This window comes from Orcinus orca, chromosome X (genome assembly GCF_937001465.1).
Source record: "Orcinus orca chromosome X, mOrcOrc1.1, whole genome shotgun sequence".
NCBI classification, from domain to species: Eukaryota; Metazoa; Chordata; class Mammalia; order Artiodactyla; family Delphinidae; genus Orcinus; species Orcinus orca.
In genome coordinates, this window is record NC_064580.1 from 12,322,706 (window position 1) to 12,342,434 (window position 19,729).

The 19,729-nt window shown below is 41.4% G+C and overlaps 1 protein-coding gene across 1 annotated transcript in view; it reads left to right on the forward strand.

Moving 5' to 3' along the window:
- GLRA2 (glycine receptor alpha 2) overlaps nt 1-18,937 on the forward strand; it is a 199,333-nt gene extending 180,396 nt beyond the window's left edge. The window contains exon 9 of the mRNA XM_049704454.1: nt 18,543-18,937. Coding sequence (XP_049560411.1) covers nt 18,543-18,821 — 279 coding nt within the window. The 3' untranslated portion in view covers nt 18,822-18,937. The remainder of the gene's footprint in view (nt 1-18,542) is intronic.
- Nucleotides 18,938-19,729: the final 792 nt, after the last annotated feature.

Sequence of the window (19,729 nt, forward strand, 5' to 3'; positions counted from 1 at the left end):
AAATTACACATAAACAACTGCATTCCATCTATTGCAACCTACAGTCAGAAATGCTAAAATATGTTCGTGCTACTGGATTTTCCAAACAACTTGACAGGTTTCAGTGATACAATTCTCTCTCTTTATGTCCCGGAAATCTAAGCCTGTGCCTTCAGCTCTGTTACTGTCTAAGACTGATGGCAGATATCTTAAACCTTCTCCTTTGACTGGATAGCTCTTAATTGCTGTAGAATTCTTCACGATGATGCAAGCTGTAGTTATTTCAACAGAACTGGATTCTCATAAAGAGATCAAACTAAATGAGAGAAGGCTGGTGCCTCTCTGACATTAATTAAAGAGATGTGGGTTTACTAAGCACAATATTAATTTGTCTTCTCTCAATAGTATTCTTGTTTGTAATAAACTCACCTGAGGACAAAACGCTTAAGTGAAGCTGGAGTTACTTCCCATCTGACTGATGAATGGTCATCAAAAGCAAGAGCAACCATTTACAAAATAAATGATCCTGGCTTTGCGCTGAAGCGGTTAGAAAGAAATGGGCCATTTTCTTAGTTTTCGCTCTAAGCTGCTGGACAGCCCTAGAATTCATTTGATTAACAAATATTTTTTATAATGCTTGCTTTGTACAGAGTTATGTTTTAGTAACGGAGAGTGAGGCTATGAAAACTGCTTGAAACTGGCTCCATGCAGCTTCAGAGATCAATAAGAAAACAAATTAAATGCAAAATTTTTCTAATATGGAATAGAGAATGTTAAGAACCATAATATAGTCGGAGTCGTGGCAATTCCTAGGAAGGGAAAATACTCCCAGCTGACGAGGAGGGGCTGTTCCCAAGGAGGAAGTGGCACTTGTAAACTTCATTTCGTCTTGGAATGTTAAGTGTAAGGTATTCTAATATCATCGTGTTATGGTGAATAAATAAAATAGAATTAGATATTCTATTTCACAGGTAATGAAAATTCCACTCTTGAAGTTGACGTTCAGTGCTCACCAGAAAATGGTCTCGTTCTATCTTGCTGATAGTATACCTCTCATTTGCAATAGATGAACCTGGAGAGCTTCCCACACTGAGACGTTCAGGGTGAAAGCGAGAGTCAGTGACATGGAAACGTCCTTTGATCTAAAGCAGTGGTTCTCAAGCAGAGGCTAGTTCTCCCCTGCCCCAGGGAACACTGGCAATGTCTGGAGGCATTCTGGTGGGGGTGAGGGGGAGAGACTACGTGACACTGACATTAAGTGGGTAGAGGCCAGGATTCTGCTAAGCACCCTACAAAGCACAGGACACAGCACTCACGGCAAAGAACCATCTGGTCCAAACGTCAACAGTACCAAGGTGAAGAAACCCTGATCTCAGGGACAGAGACACACAGAGGGCTGAGGCTTCTGAGAGGAAAAAAAAGTTTAGCTTCATAATTACAATCTGCTTACAAAGATACTACTCAGGTGAGGAGTAAATAATTAGAACTGATACAACCCAAAAGAAGAGCCAGAAAAACCTTCTAATTAGGAATTTCCTCTTTAGTAAGTTAGCTTTTTATTCTCTATAAGCTTCTATTTATACCAGATAGTAAAAAAAGGGATCCAAAATATGGTTCTTTGTCCTGGTAACAAGAGTATGAACTTTGTTGGGCATATAATTTAATTGCTTTTCAAGAAGTTGACACAAGTGTAAACATGAGAAGGTTAAGTTACTGAATGTTCCCACTTCATTTCACTCTGTCTGCTGTTGGATTTATTCAAGAGCAACAAAAGTCACATCAGAAATGAGTCCTCACATTTTCTAGAGACAAGATAATGCAGTAGAGCAAGGTTCTCAATCCTGGCTACACAGTATAGTCACCTGGGAGTTTTTGAAGATTTCCACATGCCCAGACCACACCCCAGACCAATTAAGGCAATCTTTGTGGGGGGTGGGAATCAAAACATCTTGATTTTTTTTTTAATCTTTACCAGCTGATTCCAAGGTGTAGCCAAGTTTGAGAACTACTTTGCTAGATCCTTGCTTCTTAAAATGCACCTGTTGACAAGCAGCACAGGCATCACCTGGAGCGGGTTAGAGATGCAGACTCTCAGGCCCCACCCCAGACCTACTGCATCAGAATCTGCATTATAACAGGGTTCGCCAGGGGATTCACAAGCACATTGAAGCTTGAGAAATGCTGCTCTAGAACATCTTGTAAAACAGTCCATTTTTTTAATGTACACATATTGCAGTATGCACAGTCTAAAATAAGGCACGCTATTAAGGCATAGGAAAATGCCCCAAGGCGCTAAATAAAATTAATTTTCATGTGATGAGGAATGCTAAGTTCATCACTATGACTGCTCTCTTTTTCAGTAATTTTATTTATTTTTAATTATGAAAGATTTCAGTCATACAGAATAATTTAATCGTGTGTTGCTTATTGTCAGTTGGTTTTGTTTTTCCTAAGAAGAGCAGCTCTAGCTATTCAGTGGTCTAGGATTATCACCTGGTATTGAGAGCCAAACGGGAACCTACACAACACCTTTTCCCATAACTGAGAAGGCGCCCTCTCTAAGCTCTGTGTTCACACGAGCGAGGAGGAGACCATGTGAAATGCCATCCAGTAGAATCCATGCCAGGGTGAGGAGTTTCACTGTGGTTAACAGGATTGAACTGCGCACGCCTGTATGATAGTAAAACAGTTGTTCGAAATAGTCATACGACTTCTGGAAAGAACAAAATGCTTCGAATTAAGAGAGTTTGGCTGTGGTATCTCCATAGGGAGTTTCTGAGGTTTGCTAAATGTCGTACAGACAGCCAGTTCCTGGCTGCCAGACCGTAGATGACTTAATTCATCATAGTATCAACAAACGCTCTTTCACACTTCCAGTCTTTGAGGACAGATTGATGAAAAAAAAACTTATAAAAATCTCTTTCATAAAGCCAGATTTTTTCATACCAGCCAAATATCCCCTCAACATGTTTCATTATAGCACACTTCTCTAGAATAATTCTGCCATAGAATTCCTGTCCTGTTTAAAAATATACACCTCTTCTCTTAAAATCATAAAAATAAAGAGATAGGAGACAATCATGGCATAGTGAAATGAGCTTTGGCCAGGCGTCCAGCTGGCTGAATTAAAATCCTGGCTGGTACTATATCTGCTGAGTGATGTGGAGCCGTGGTCTTATACTCTGGGTCTTAGTTTCTTCATCTGTAGAAAGGGTCTAATAAACCCTTTGTCATGGGGTTACTATTAAGAGGAAGCAAGATTATGCATGTGAACCACGGTGCCTTGCACACAGCCAACACTCATCAAATATTTCCTTTCTCTTCCCTTCGTCTGTTTTTAAAAAAAAAAAACCTGCAGGAAAATGTCATCAGAAATCTAACCAGCAAAGGCTATTACCCATCTTTCAATCTGAAGAGCCTGTCACATTGTCTGGTACATACTAGGTACCTGAGAAATGTTGAATGAATTGTGGGTTTCTACTCGGGGCTCATAGCTCAGTGGCCTGAAGGTGGGAAACCAGCCAGCACTAAGTCATCAGAAGTCATGCCATTTCTTATACGAGGCAGTTAAACATACAGAGCTGTGTCTTCCTAAGGATCCAGCCCACTGGCATCTGACTTCTAGCCCAACACACAACAAATCTGTGGGGAAAGGGATGGACAGCTACCTGGATTAGTATAATAGAGCTCTTGATGTAAACATATCTCCTCACGCTCATGTACAATGCCCTCTGACTCTTGAAAACGATCCTATGTATTATTTTGACTAATTTCATCGCCCACTGTTTAGTGCACAAGAGACTCACAACTATAGTATTCAACTCCAACCTAATAAAGGCAAGCATTTAGGAGAGGATAGGAAAAGGGCATGGCTACTGCTACACAGAGGTGAGCTAAGGACGGAAGGTTGACTTGTCATTCAGCAGGCAGACAAGTCAAAGAGAATCGCTAGACACGAAGAACAGGACATGGAAAGGCCTAGAGATGTGGAAAAGTTTGGGCCACTGAGAGAACAGAGTTTCTAAAGCATAGGTTATGTCATGAGAAATGATGGAAAATGAAACTCGAACAGTCTGTTACGGCCTGATTATAAAGGGGCTGGCAATCTGTGCCAGCAGGATCTGCATGTTTATTCCGGAGGCAAATGATCAGTTCATGGATAACCAGAAAAGTGAATTCGGAATCCTTGATCACTGAAGCTTATTTCTTGTAACAGAAAGTTGCTTCTCCTGTGAAGCTCTAGAGGACTTGGAAGCATTTACTGCTACCTTATTGCTAAAATCAAACAAAAGCTGTATACATGTAGAGTCTAGGGCTCGGTAGGAAGTGGCAGGGCCTAGCACATGTCCTGTGCTACATACCTTCACGCACACTCTCTTAATTAGAAACTCGACTGGTTGACAATTAGATCAACAGATCCCGGTATTATTTTCGAATTGTGCCCAATCTCTGTCTTCTGGGTTTACTGCAATCAATCTTCCCTCTGGGCCTGCAGACAACTTTCTGTCTGAAATCTTAAATCTGGTAACCATAGTAATGAAGCAGAGAGGAGGGGAGATCTTGGAAATGCAGTACAGATAAAAAGAAAAACGAAAAAAAAAAGAAAAAGGAAAAGGAAAACAAAACAAAACAAAAAAACCCTTCCATTCTTTCCCATTTTCCTTTTCCTAATTTTTTTTTTTGCAAGAGTTGCCTATAAGAAGCTATAGTTGAAGTACTAGTGAACAAGTGGTTGCAGGGAAGGTAGAAGAGAGCTGGGGCATAGATGATCTGCAGAACTAAATAATAATCCCGAAGGATGGAGCACAGGTTGTGCTTCTGGTTCACTTTGCTGCTCTCAATGTCCTTGGAAGAAGCAACAGGAAAAGTGCCTCCTCATGGTTTACAGTGTTCGTCTGCTGTTAACTTTAAAACAGAACCTACAGTCCAGCCACACTCAACAGAGAAGACCTAGCTTATCAGGATCATTCAAATTCCAAAAGAAATAACGATCGGCCAGAGAAAGCAGGTTTATAGTTTTTCACCTGGAGAAAACGTGTTTGTTCTGCAACTGCAGAAAGCAATGAAGTAATGGCCCGGGGACGTCTCTTTCCTCAGGATACGCCTCACTGCCCCTCTGTCAACCCTCCTAAGCCTTCTCCAAGTCACACCTGGGTGACTTCATCATGATGTTAACCTATCTTTCCAAAGTTGGGAGGAAGGGATCAAGGGCAAGACCAAACATAGATCCAATCCTGTGGACTGAGTTCTCAGTTCTTGAGTTTATTGAGCTCCCTGCAGAAATGAACAGCTCGCCAACCTTTGACAGCCAACAGCATCTACTCCTCTCCCTCTGAGCTCCTTTCAGCAGAAACTGAGCAGTGGGAGAGAAGAGGAGAAAGAAAGAAGTGGCTATTTGGAAGGGTACTATTATGGCGTGGAGCCTCTAGGCTGTCAAAAGTGGCTATCATAAAGACAGGCCTCCACAAACATGTTGTGTAGACCTCTAAAAATACATCCATTCTGTGCCTAGTTTACATAATATGAGGTTGCACATTACTATTTGTGGTTTTTAAAATTATTCTGTATTATATATTTTATATATTCTATATTAGAATCTTCTTCAACATTATAACAGCAGCAAGGGACTTGCTGCTTAAATGAAACCCTTAGAAATGAGGACATAAAATAGTGTGCGAGTCAAAAATAATCAAAAGAGAAAATACACCTGAACCAAACTGTTGCTGTGGGTTGCTCACATTAGAGCAGGATTTCTCAAAATGGGATCAAAGTGATCAGAAACTTCCAGGAGGTCAAGGAGGGTCATAGCAGGGCACAGCTTACTAAATACATCTTTCCTTCACTTGGGTCAGCACCTTCAATTTGGTTTTCCCTCCTGGACTTCTTACCTTACCAATTTTCATACCCAACCAGAGACTCCCACAATTAGAAAGTACATAAATGGTTATCTTGGCCACTAACCCGCATGTTACATCAATAGCAAACATCTCCAAGAAATGATCAAACACTTGAATATCTCCAGCAACAAGGAATTCGTTACCTTCCAAGATGTTGTGCTCCACGTTCAGGCAGAGTTGTTTAAAGTTCTTTCGCATGTTGAGTTGAATTCTGTCTCCCTGTAACGTCAACCAATTGTTTTTGATCAGCAACCTTGGAATCATTAGTACAGATGCTCTTCCCTCTTCTGAAAACACCTGTTATATGAGCCACGCTTATCTGTTTTCAAGGCCAGCCTCTCTTGTTCCTTCTATGGTTCCTCGTGTGGTGGGCTTTCAGGAACACTCAGCACCCTGGAAGGGTTCCCTTGCCCCCTACCCTGCACTCAAGCTGTCCTGTTTGTATCTCCTACCCTTTTTCCTATCCAATGACTCAAGTACAACAGTCCATAAACTGGGATATCAGTGACATTCTCTTTCAAGAATTTGAATGAAGAGTGCTCTAATTAGTAAGCTCTAATGGTAGTAAGGACCTGAGTTGAAAAGGTTCCCATAGGGTTGAGGTTGGGGTGGCCCAGTTGAAATATGCACAAGTAAAGGAAGCTGAAAGGAGAAAAGCAGAAATGGGGGAGAATCACAGCCCTGAGAGATGGTGAATAATCTCGTTTGCTGACTTGCTTATTGGAGTCCCTGGACTGGTAGCCCTGCTTACACCACCATCAATATCATCATCGTTGCTAACATTTACTGAGTACATACTATATACCGGCACTGATACAAGCCCTCAGTGTGCATTAGCTCACTGAACCCTTTCAAAATCCCTAAAAGGAAGACGCCGTTGTTCTCTTTTTTTACTGCAGAGGAGACTGAGGCACGTAGAGATCTGAGTGACTTATCCAGCTCCCACACTGGTTAGTGACAGAGACAAGACTGGACACCAGGAGTTCTGGATCTAGAACCCAGCCTTCTTACCCTTACAGGGCACTGCTTCTCTACCCTTGGTGACTCGAGAGATGTTCTTACAATATTTTTATAGTAATTTCCTAAAGAAATTCCCCCATTTAAGCTGTCATGAGCAGGTTTCTGTCCTTTGTAACAAATGCTCCCTGATTAAGATACAGGAAGATTAAAAGATACTAACACCTGGCCAAATGGCACAGACAAGTGTCCTTGAGCTGCTCTATAGTTGCACTAAAAAGCAGCCTCAGTGAACCAAACGAGGCTGCCTTTACATTCGCTTTTCTGTAACATATCTGTAATATTCATGTATTCTTCCAGAAGCAGTGCATTCCATGGTATTATTACAGAAAAAAGTACCATCTAACTTTCCTTTAATGACTCTAGCCTAACATCACCTCTTCCATAGTATCCCGTGGCCTGTACATTCCTTTATCACAGCAGATATCACATTATACTGGAGTCATCTGTCTGTATCAGGGTTTCCCAACCTCAGCATTATTGACATTTGAAGCTAGATAATCCACGCTTTGCTGTGGGGTGCCGTCCTGCGTATCGTAGGATGTTTAGCAGTGTCCTGGCCTCTACCGACTAGTTGCCAAGAGCACCCTCTGCCCCACTGTGACAACCCAAAATGTCTCCAGACGTTGCCCCACGTCCCCTGGGGGGCAAAATCACTCTTGGTTGAGAGCTACTGGTCCACATGTTCTAGGCCCCCTCCACCAATCCCACACTGACTTCAAGGGCAGGGCTCTGTCTTTTGTGCCCTTATTTCTTTCTAATGCTTGGTACATTATGATGCTCAATAAGTCTTAATTGAAGAAAACTACAGTAACTTGCATCAAGATGCTGTTTTGTACTTGTAAGCCTGGATTACCTGTGTATCTGTATCTGGATGGGTTTAGTCAGGAAAACAGAGACACTATACACACTACTAGGATAAGGCGTTTATTATGGAAATTACGGTTTATATAAATATGAGAGTAACTGGGGGAAGGAAGGTCTGGAAGGCTATAGTCAGAGGACAGAACTTTAAGCTGAAGCTCTGGGGGGAAGAGCAGGTATGGACAGGAAAATCTGAGAAGCTACCATATCCGGCCTCCAAAGTGGAATCATAAAATGGGAGCCCACAGAAAGGTCTGTAATGCCGCTGTGTCTAACAGAGCAGCCGCATCTGCCTCCCAAAGACTCCCCCAAATAATGGCCTCTCCTTCCCTTCTACCTTCCAAATCTCCCAAATTCCTCTCACCGGCAAACCCACACCTGGAACTAATCAAGGAGGGAATTCTGGAAAATGTAGTTCTTCCCAGCCGTAGGCAGGCACGTCTACAGGACTGGAAGTGCCAGGTGAGCAACAGATCATCTCACACAGTAACCACTTTTTGACACCAAGTGTGTACGTTATATATAGAGATCAAAGCATGATCATGGTCTGAAGAAGTTGGCAGTCACAGCCATCCACGTTAGAAAGCAAGTGAATGCCTGACATGACGCGCTGCTGCTGCCGCTGTTACGCCTTTTAGTTCGGCAGTGGGCTCACCCTCTGACCACCTGTCCCCTCCAGTCTGCACTGTGTAGACAGTCTCAACATTCACTTTGTTTGTACCCTGAACAGATGGCAGACTACGCTAATCATCGAACAGCTCATACTCCAGATGGAAGGTGTTCACCTTCACGCTTCTTAGAATTTAGTGTGTCTTCTGAGCATTCTGGCCAGACCAGATTTGACAGGGACTACTAGGAAAGAATTTCCATCTGCAAGGCACTGCTTCCCTCTGGGCATCGAAACATCACAACCATGTAACTGATTTCTAAACTGCTCTCTAAGACTGCAGCTGACATTAAGTGAAAACATTTCTGCTTTACAGATTTTGAGCCAAAAGTCAAACAATTATTTTTAGATAATTACTTCCAGTCTATTAAAAAAATAGGGTGCTGCAGGTGAGGTGTGGTCCAAAATAGAGTGAAGTACATAGTTCACTTTAGGAAATTAGATTCAAAATACGCATTAAAGGGACCTATACTTCAGGATGGCCCATGATGTCTAAGATATTTCCTACCTGGCCCTTTACAGAAAGTGTTTGCTGACACCTGGGCTAGAGGGAAAGCAGCAAGAGCTGGGCTCTGAGAGGTAAAGGGGGGACATCACAAGGACTAGGACTTTACTGAGGTGAGAGCTGCTGGAAGTTCGAGCTCATGAAGATCTGACCTGACTCACATTTTAACAGGATCCCTCTAGTTGCTGGATTGAGAAGAGACCTTCTTGTTGGGAGGGAGGGTCTAGAAGCCAGGGGATTAGGTAGAAGGTGATCGCTGTAATTCTGGTGGAAATGGTTCCGATACGCCACTGTCAGGTAGCTCAGCTTAGCACGGAGTGGAGGCTCTGGTAAGAGGTGCCTAAGATTCTGGTTTGGAGATTGAGCTGGTTAGACTTCCTGGTACTAGATGTGTCGCATGGTCCCACACAGGTGCAGGGGACGCTAGAAAATACAGCCTCCCCAGGCGCACATGGGTGAGCAGCTAAAGCAGGGCTTCTTAAGTACGGGCGATTTTGCCCACCGAGCGACATCTGGCAATGTCTGGAGACACTTTTCATGGTCACGACTGTGGGGGAAGTGTGTGTTACTTGCTTCTAGTGGGTAGAGGCCAGGGACGCTGCTAAATATCCTAAAATATACAACATAGTTCCCTACCACAAAAATAATTACCTGGTCCCAAATGTCAACAGTGCCATAGTTAAGCAACTTGGAGCTCAAGAAAGACCCACCAGTGGAAGAAGAAAGAAAGATGGGTTTTCATGGATAACTAGGAGTCTTAGCCCAGCTCAATTCCCAATGCCCCAACCCCTGCAAGGCATTTGCGGGCTGGGGCAACAGCAGTTTTGGAACCCCAGCTCACACCACAGCTGAGTTCTGTTTGTCCTCTCTTGCCCGCATATCTTCCGCCTGTTATTGGAGGTGAGCTTTGGCCCGAATAAGAAACCTTGCTGGCTTTTTTCTTTTTCTTTTTTTTTTTGTGGTACGCGGGCCTCTCACTGTTGCGGCCTCTCCCGTTGCGGAGCACAGGCTCCGGACGCGCAGGCTCAGTGGCCATGGCTCACGGGCCCAGCCGCTCTGCGGCATGTGGGATCTTCCTGAACCGGGGCACGAACCCGTGTCCCCTGCATCGGCAGGCGGACTCTCAACCACTGCGCCACCAGGGAAGCCCGCTTTTTTCTTTTTATATACACAGAGAGGCTTGTAAAATTAACATGTGTGATTGAGGCAATGAAAGAGATTTCGTGAAAGAGCTTTTGTGTACATTGTGCACAGCACCATAGTGCAGGTATTCATGTGTTTTAAGAGATTTGTGAAGAAAAATGTTCCAATAATTAAAATTTCAAGACTTAAAACTGATATTTGGTGATGACCGTAGATTTATAGGAATTTTACTCTCTTCACCAAACCCAAATGGATGGCATATGAATTCAAATACCCTTAATATTATGCAAATACTCCTTAGTCTTTGCTATGGGTAATAACTGATAAGGTCTCATTTATTTGGTGAAATACTTGCAAGTATATAATACATACTGGCTTTATTATTTTGATTTGCAAATAGATGCATAAATGGAAAACTATTTCTCTGTATTCTGGAGTCTTTGTCTCTTCTATTTATTTTTTTTGCAAAGAAGCATGTACTTTTTGCTAAGATTGTTAATAAGAGGGATCTAATTTTACATATTTTCACACTCTCTGGGCTGCTCACTAGCTTAACACTGGGCCAAACAAAATGGACAGTGTTTCAAATATAGACCATAAATACCTCAGTTCTTGAGTGGCACTGCTGAGCTTAGGTTTGCCCTAACTTTATATAAATTCGATATGCAAAAATAAACCATAAAATAAATAAGCTAGGAAATCATTTTTCATATCACGGAAGACTTTTTTCCAACATTCATTTAAGAAGCATTTACCTTATATATAATATTCAACACAGGCAGCTTTAGCCAAATATTGTTCTAGGTACTGGGGCGATCAAGATATGCAAAAGTGGGTCCTTCCACTTGAAGGTCACATGAAAGAGGCCGACATGTAAACTATGATGACAGCAGGTTCCATTATGGAGGCATGCGACCCAGTGCTACAGGAGCTGAGGAGAAACCCAAGGCCCAGGCTCAGGGGTAGAGAAAAGGCACCCTGAATGGAATGAGTAGAGCTTTGAAGGACATGCAGGAGCTCGCCAAGTGAAGAGAGGTGAGGAGTATTCTATGCAAAGAATAAAGCGAAAGACCATGAAACCCCATGAGAGAAGCAGGTATAAGACAGGACATAGGGGGTCCTTGAATGTCACAAAGGAGCTTAGGAGTGGTCATTAAGGAGATGAGAAACTCTTGAAAAGTATTAAGCCAGGAATGAAAGCAATGGGCCAATGGCATTCCTTTAGTTCCACTGGAGCAGAAAGCAGGGCTGGCTTCAAAATCTGTGGGACCCAGTGCAAAATGAAAACGTGGGGTGCTTGTTCAAAAATCATTATGAATTTCAAGATGGCTACAGCAAAGCGTTAAACCAAGTATAGTACCCTTCTAAGCAATGGGGCGAGTGAGGGCACAGTATGCATGCCCACAAGGCCAACCCTAGCAAAGGCATGAGAGCAGCAGGAGGAAGAAGGCTTTAAGATCCTTACTTGCATACTGTCTAGTCTGCAGTTGGGAAGAATGTCTTAAACATATCAACCAGCTAGAGATTAGTATCAAGGCAATACACTAGCCAGCATTATAGTCCTATACTCAAACTAAGAAAATGGCCAAATGGCTAATCTCTTCATTTTAAAGAGGAAATAGAAGAGCAAAAATGTTGAGGGACTGAGGGAATTCAATCTGAGCCTTTTAGATTCTATCCCAGTGTTTCCTCTGCTCCTCTACAATGCCAAGGCTAGTGAGTCTGCAGTGAAAGGGATAGAATGGAAGTTCTTCGGGCAAGACTGATCCAGAGGCCGCAGAAAGGGCTGCAAGTGTCAAAGAAAGGGAAATCAGCTGGGAGACAATCGCTGTCCCCTCCCTTTCCCCAGGAAGCATGTCCTTTCTGAGACTTTTCTCAGAATCAAGAGGATCTTGCCAAGCACGGGTTTTGAATAACTCATAGGCCCAGCATTGTGCCAGGGAAGAGGACTACAGAGATGAGATGGGCACACTCCTAGGAGCTTATCCTTTGGTGAGTAAAGACATTAGTGGAAATCAGCTATCATAATCCAGAGTCCCTGTCTACCTATTCTTTAACATGACTGGGAAGCAAAAATTTTAAATAATAATAAAAAAAGAAAGTTGGAAATGAGTTCTAAACACCAATAAGTAGCTACAGAGTCTTTTTCAGGTTAGGGGGATCATAGATGATTTGCATGTTGCCTTGTATATCTCAGCAGCATTACCGTCCATACCCTCACCAACTCTAAAGGCTTCAGGCCCACCTGAGCTCCAATAAACCTTTGTACATATCTCAAGAATCTCTCTCATATAATTCTGGTTCTATGACCAGAATTCTGTATGACCCCCCCAAACCCAAGGTTCTTATTCATCTTTTCCTTCCCTTGGTTCTTAAGATAAAGCTCCAAACCGACAGCACGGTTTGCAGGGTCCTATGTGATCCAGCCCCTGGTCTTTTCTGAAACTGTGTCTCACCCCACTTTCCTTCTGCATTCCACGAGCCATCCTACCATCTCTCAATTGCAGCAAACCTTCCTATCTCAGACATCTCCCAACTCTGCTGTGCCCTCTTTAATGCCTCTCATTTTTCAGATCTCTAACGAAACATCACTTCCCCAGGGAAAAGCTTCTCCTATCAGCCAGATTAGACCGGGACCCCCGTTAATACGTTCTCCTAACACCCTATAATTTCCCTTCAGAGCCCTTATCATAGCTAGTAATTCCGTGCTCATGTGATGCTTCCATGAATGTTTGTCTTCACCTCAAGGTTGGGAACCACGTGAAGGCAAGAGTCTGATCTGTCTTGCTCGCCACTGGATTCCTGCCAAATGGCACAGTGCCTGGCATGTCCTTGGGACTTTTCTGACCACTCAATCTAAAACATCCACTTCTCTGTCACTCATCTCTCTTAAGGGTCTTACCTTGATTGTTTTCCTTCAAAGCCTCCATCATTATCTGTGTGTGTGTGTTTGTGTATGTGCAAATGTGTGGGGTGTCTTATCTGTGTATATGTATAAATATGTAGTTGTGTGTGTGTCACATAATTACTCTACTTCTTACTGTTTTCCCCACTAAAATGTAAACTCCAAAAAAGAAGAGACTTCATCTCCTTGTTCACTGCTGTACCCTCACCACACACCTGGCACATAATAGGTGCTCAAGGAATCATTTGTTGGAATTATGAATACATAAATGACAAGCACTCAAGAAATGAACACCAGCAGTTCATTCTTCTTCAAAAATCAATCATAATGATATCCTGCACTGAAAAAGAGATGATCCACTGATTTGCTTTTCTTTTGGAAAAAATGCTATTCACCGTCTTCCCCAAAATGACACTGTGACAGTTTTAATTTATTTCACCACATGCCATTAAGCAACAAGGGGTTATATTTGGTTTGCTTTATTTCAGATCTGTTGTTCTACAAATTTCAGTGGGATTCTTCTTCCATAATCTTGAATGGAAGCCATTTGGGGCTTGCTAGGGACAAATTCATAAAAACCAAAGACTTCCAGAGTCTTTGGAATCAGACAGTTTGGAGATCTGACAGACCTGATTTGAATTTCAGCTTCAACATTTATTAGCAATATAACTTCAGGAAGCCACATAACTTCTCTCTGTCTCAATTTCCTCTGAAACCATGTGATTTGTAGGGATGGTTTGGTGATAGGACTGACTGTGGTTTTAAGAGCATGGTATATAATTATAATCAATACATGATATCTATTTATTATTCATATCTACTCCCAAGCCCCCATGATACAGAGGAGAAAACTGAGGCCATAAGAATTGAGAATTTCAGGGCTTCCCTGGTGGCGCAGTGGTTGAGAGTCCGCCTGCCGATGCAGGGGACACGGGTTCTTGCCCCGGTCCGGGAAGATCCCACATGCCGTGTAGCGGCTAGGCCCGTGAGCCATGGCCGCTGAGTCTGTGCGTCTGGAGCCTGTGTTCCGCAACGGGAGAGGCCACAACAGTGAGAGGCCCGCGTACCGCAAAAAAAAAAAAAAGAATTGAGAATTTCTCAAGGCCATCCCTCCTCCCCAAGGCTAGGAAGCCCAAGCAGGGCTACCATTAAGCATCACCCAGCCTTCATTTGCTCAGGGGACTTTTTTGGTAAAAACCTACTTGTGTTTGGACTCACACTGTTTCCTAAGGAGGCCTGGAGACTCCATAATGTCCTTGCATTGACTGAAGCTCACTGCAAACTTCAGTTCCAACTGGGCCATTTCCTATGCCAGTAGAAGGGCAAAGATTCAATCAAAGAATCTGGGTGAGAAATGGGATGGAAAGAGTTTTCCCCTACCCCCGTTTATAGGAGTCCTTTTATTTCCTCCTTTCTAGGACATAAAAGAAAAATTGGAAATATGGGTCCCACTGAAATCTTTCATTGTATAAATCCTATACTCTTTAATTATATTGAAATTATTTGCTTAAACAATTCAGTACGATGCAATTCTGGTGAGCTTTAGGTTCAGTTTCACATCCAGACAAGAGTTATTCCAAACACAGGAATGGGTGAATTTTACAGTAAGTAAAACTGATGGATAAGATAAAATAAGATGATAAGTGTCCAATGAATTGCATAGCACCATGGCAGTGCTTCCTACTTACAGCAGATAGGGTTTAAGGAGATTTTATCAAAGTGGGATATAGAAATTGCATGTACTGAAACTTCAACTGGATGATTCATTTTCTGTGGGAATTTAATCAGTGAAAAACAAAACAGAGTGAGCTAGAAGTATTTACTGCTCAAAGATACTGAAGGTGGCAGGTCAGTAGCAATAATTAAGTAATTGGTTTTCTGGCTAATTAGAAGAAATGGAGAATATATGCCTGCAATTCTTTCCTCACTGAGAGGATTACACCGACTGTCCCTGTGAATACATTCAACTAATCTGTGCCTACAGATTGTTCTTTATTTTAGCTTCAGTTTATCCATGACTCAAGCTCATCTCCACTTTGCCCTCATGTAGGAATCTTGCCACATTACCATAACGTTTTTATTCTGAACCTGCTACAAAGGCAATTAGTCATTCATTATAACACAAAAATTCAAATTGGTTGCAATTATGTTTTCTGAATCAAGACCATACCCTTTGACGTGGGTAATTTAAGGTTCTATATTTAAAATGCATTGAATGAATCATAATGGTAAATAAGAAGACCCTTAAACTAGCATTCATATCTCCTGCACATGAAAAATTAAATGGATAAATTCTACCTGTGACAGATTTATTTTTGTGGTAGAGAATTTTAAAGAATTGATTTAATTAGTTGTAACTATGCTCAGAAGCATAATTTGAAATACTGTTGAATGAATGGTGAAAGTATTTTCAAGCAGAGAGAAACTCTCTTAAAATTCCCTTTGTTCATTATTCAACAAACGTTTATTAAGCGCCCACAGTTTGCACGGCAATGTACGACATAATAGTAACCTAACCTGGTATTCTCTTCTGCTTCTGCTAGTTAATGAATGAGTTAATCTCTTCAGCTGTCCATTCACAGTATGTGAAGAAAGACCACAGAAATTAAATGAATGAGTCAGTCTGAAAAGAAACATGGATGTGTGTATTTAGGTTTCCTTTTGTTTCATGTGCTAAAAACAGGTTACTAGCCAACTACTCTTTCTATTTCTTCAGGGACCCAGGAAATTTAAAAGAATCTTACCTCACTCAGGCAGTGAACTATACACTTATTCATGACTTTCTAAGTGTTTATAGAGGTGAGAACAGCAATTTGTAAGATTCTACAGATATGGAAAGGAAAAACAGCACAGTAAATTTAGGCAGATAAGGGGAAATGTATTTTGAGGGATTGTTTCCACTTGAAAAGTTATATTAGACTTAATAACATAGACTAGGTTAGAGCTGGACATTAGAGCTGATCTAGGCCACTGGTTTCCAACCTTTTGCATTAGAGTCACTGGATTTTTAAAAAAATATGGATTCTCAGCTCTCATTCCCAGAGATTCTGATTCTGTTGATCTGGAAGAGGCTGGGAGGAGAGGCAAGCATACATATACTTGTACAGCTTCCCTAGCAGCCAAAGCTGAGACCCACAGACCTAGTCCAGACTCAACAGTTTGGCATGAGGTCTCCGAGCCCTTGAAAGAATAAATATCTTGCCTCAGATCAGCACAGCTTATAACCTGTGGAGCCAGGCTAGAACCCAAACAGCCAAATTCCTAGTCTGGATCTTCTAACTAAACCAAATCACACCGTTTCTACTTCTCTCACACACTGGTTAAGATCTAATTACCAGTTAGTAATAGGCAGGAAGAATAAGACTGCTTATAACCCATGTGACTAACAAGTCCCCTCCTCCTAGTGACCTGTGTGCTTCCATTCTTGCTAATAAGTCTTCCAACATTCTTGCTAATAAGTCTTCCAACGATGCTGTAATGATTAATATATCTGTTTAGTCCACATTTTAAAATATTTCACGTATTTGAAAGTTTTGCACCCATAAAATATATCATTCCCATTTTAGACAAAGAAACCAGATTTACTCTTTGAATCTGAGTCCAGCTGAAGTCTTCATTACAGAGCTTACAGAGCTGAGTACATGGAAGTATTCTAATGTCTGCCTGGGTTTTCTTAGCCAGCTTCCCTATATGAGAATGCCTTTAGGTTGGCCACTTCCACTGGGTTCTGAAAGCTCCATGCAGGTAGGGCTCTTGTCCAACTTCATCCACTGTCTCCCAGCATCTAGCAAAATGCTCGCCATAGACTCAACACTCAACAGTTAATTGTTGAATGAAAAATCCTTATTACATTTTGTTAACAAATGAGACAGAGTATCCTGAACCAACTTGTGCAGGACAATCTCATATACATAAAAGTACTGGGAAGATGGTTTTATAAAGGAGTAGTTTTACAGTTATTTTATTAGAAGAGCTTTGGCCTGATTTTCCTGACCTAAATTTGTCCTTGCTGTACCATTTGGATTACAGTTGGGTTATCTCACATTAATATTACGTTAAAAGTCCTTCATTCAAATGATACAAATGAACTTATTTATAAAACAGAAACAGACTCACAGATTTCAAAAACAAACTTACGGTCACCAAAGGGGAAACGTGGCGGGTGGGGGGGTTGAATTAGGAGGATGGGATTAACAGATACACACAGTACTACATATAAGATAGAGAACCAACAAGGACCTACTGTAGAGCACAGGAAACTCTATTCAATATCTTGTAATAACCTATAAGGGAAAAGAATCTGAAAAAGAATATAGATATATAGATAATATACATATAACTGAATCACTTTGCTGTACACCTGAAACTAACACAATATTGTAAACCAACTATACTCCAATAAAATTTTTAAAAGTCCTTCATTCAGTATATCTTTTATATGTGTGAAGGCACAACTGACATGCAATAAACATTGATGAAATAAAATTAATACCAAATTTTACTGTCTTTTGGAAAAATATAACCAAATTAATTAATATAATATTCTTCTCTAGCAAGATAAAGAGTGCAGTGTCTTTCGTGTTTCAAAGGGGTGGCACAGTATTGTAGAAAACTGTAATCTAGCTGCAGAAGATGATGATTCAATCGATGGCTATTTAGAACTAGATTTTTATTAAGCAGGTCATTTCAATCCCATCTTTTCAACCCAACCACGCACCCAAATTCCATACATTTGTCTCTATGTAGCGTATTTGCTCTTTACCATAAGGTTACAGCTTTTCAGTTTTTTATCTAATTCATGTAGAAATAACACAAAAAAACCACTGACATCAGCTAAAACGACGTATGTTCATATGGTAGATATGAATAGCCAAAGAATCAACGTAAAAAGTTGACACTAGAAAAACTAACCATGGTAGAAATATTCAACTCCAAACACTGAATATTTAATGTCTGCTATATAACTGAGATGAACTAGAGGGCTGGAGAGGAAAAGTTATACATTTAAGGGGTTAATCTTAGATCTAACACAAACATTAAAGCCAATGTTAATGGAAGGAACTGGGCTATGAATGAGCCACAATACCAGAAGTTCCTGGCTCAGGGCCAGGTACAGGGCAGAGATTCAGTAAATGCTTTGTTGAATGGAAGAATGGGTGAATGAATGAATGAGTGAGTGAATGAATGAATAGTCCTCTTCTTAGTGTAATACTGGGATTTGGAGATTTAGCTTTAAAACAGTCTATTCAAAGCTGTGGATCAATAAACTAGAATTTGGGAACGTCAGTCAGTGCTGAGTATAGTGTAGGTATTTCTGTTTGTTAATTAATTAAAATGACCACGGAGTCATTATTCTTACACTTAATTTCTCAGCCAGAAAAGTTAATGAACTGTATCTGTTCCATGAATAATTGAGTTGAACCTGAAAGACAACTCCCCATTCCGAAAGCCTTCCACACTACCAGTTAGCTGTGATTTATCCTTTTACTTCTGAAGAATTTTAAGCACCTTCCATCTGATTTGACTGACAACCTATCTGTGCTTTCCCTGTCTTTATTCTTCCAGGAAGAAGATGTTACTCGTGAAAGTCGTTTTAATTTCAGTGGTTACGGGATGGGTCACTGCCTTCAAGTGAAGGATGGAACGGCTGTCAAGGCCACACCTGCCAGCCAGCTCCCACAGCCCCCCAAAGATGCAGATGCCATCAAGAAGAAGTTTGTAGACCGGGCAAAAAGGATTGACACGATTTCTCGAGCTGCCTTCCCATTGGCCTTCCTCATTTTCAACGTCTTTTACTGGATCACATACAAGATCATTCGGCATGAAGATGTCCACAAGAAATAGACGTGCTCTTCAGACCCTGGGACCTTCTTGCCTAACTGTTGTGCTTGTAAATACACAGTGAAATTGTCTTTACATCACTTTGACAGAGGAGAAGACTGGGGGAGGGGGGAGGGAGGATCATGGGGGCGGGTTTCCTGGCACCTACATGAAAAAAGATAAGCTATCCGGGCAATGAAGGAAAATGTTTGCACAAAATTACGGTGTTGCAGAATCACGTGAGCATAATTCCCTTCACAGTCTTTCGCACTGCTCTTTCCGATGATGCATTAAATAGACATGATATGCAAAGTCAAGTACTTGAGGGCTATTTGTCTTTTGGTTCAGTTTGGTTTGGTTTGGTTTTGGCTAATTCTGGTACTGAAAAGACAGCTTAAACACACGCGTGTGCGTGCACACACATGCGTGCGCACACACACACAAAAGGAAAATGCTTACCATCTGACCATCGTGACTAGCCTATAGTGAGTTGAGGACCAAACTTTTTCAGGAAAATGCTGCCTCGTTTTTAAAACAAGCCTTCTGAGCTACGTTCTTTACGATGTCCGTAATTAGTGCTTCACCTGAGGAATCCTTTTGTGGGTCATAAATAATTTCTACTTATCGAGAAAACGACAACAAAAAATAAATACCAATCACAAAGAACAAGTTTATACTTTACTGTCCGTGTAGGTGTGCATTTTAATACTCTTTTTCTTTCCTAGATGTAATTTGGGGATTTGAATTGTGTATTGTGAAATTGATTTGACCGTATGTCCTCTTAAAAATAAATGCCCATTTTCTTTTAGATCCAAGTTAGCACACTACATTTTTTTTCACTTTCGCTATATTTACGTGCAATTAAGTACTCAAGTGTGACTTAGCCGTCGCAGCCTCTCAGCCACAGTATTTATGGAGATGATGTGCCCTGA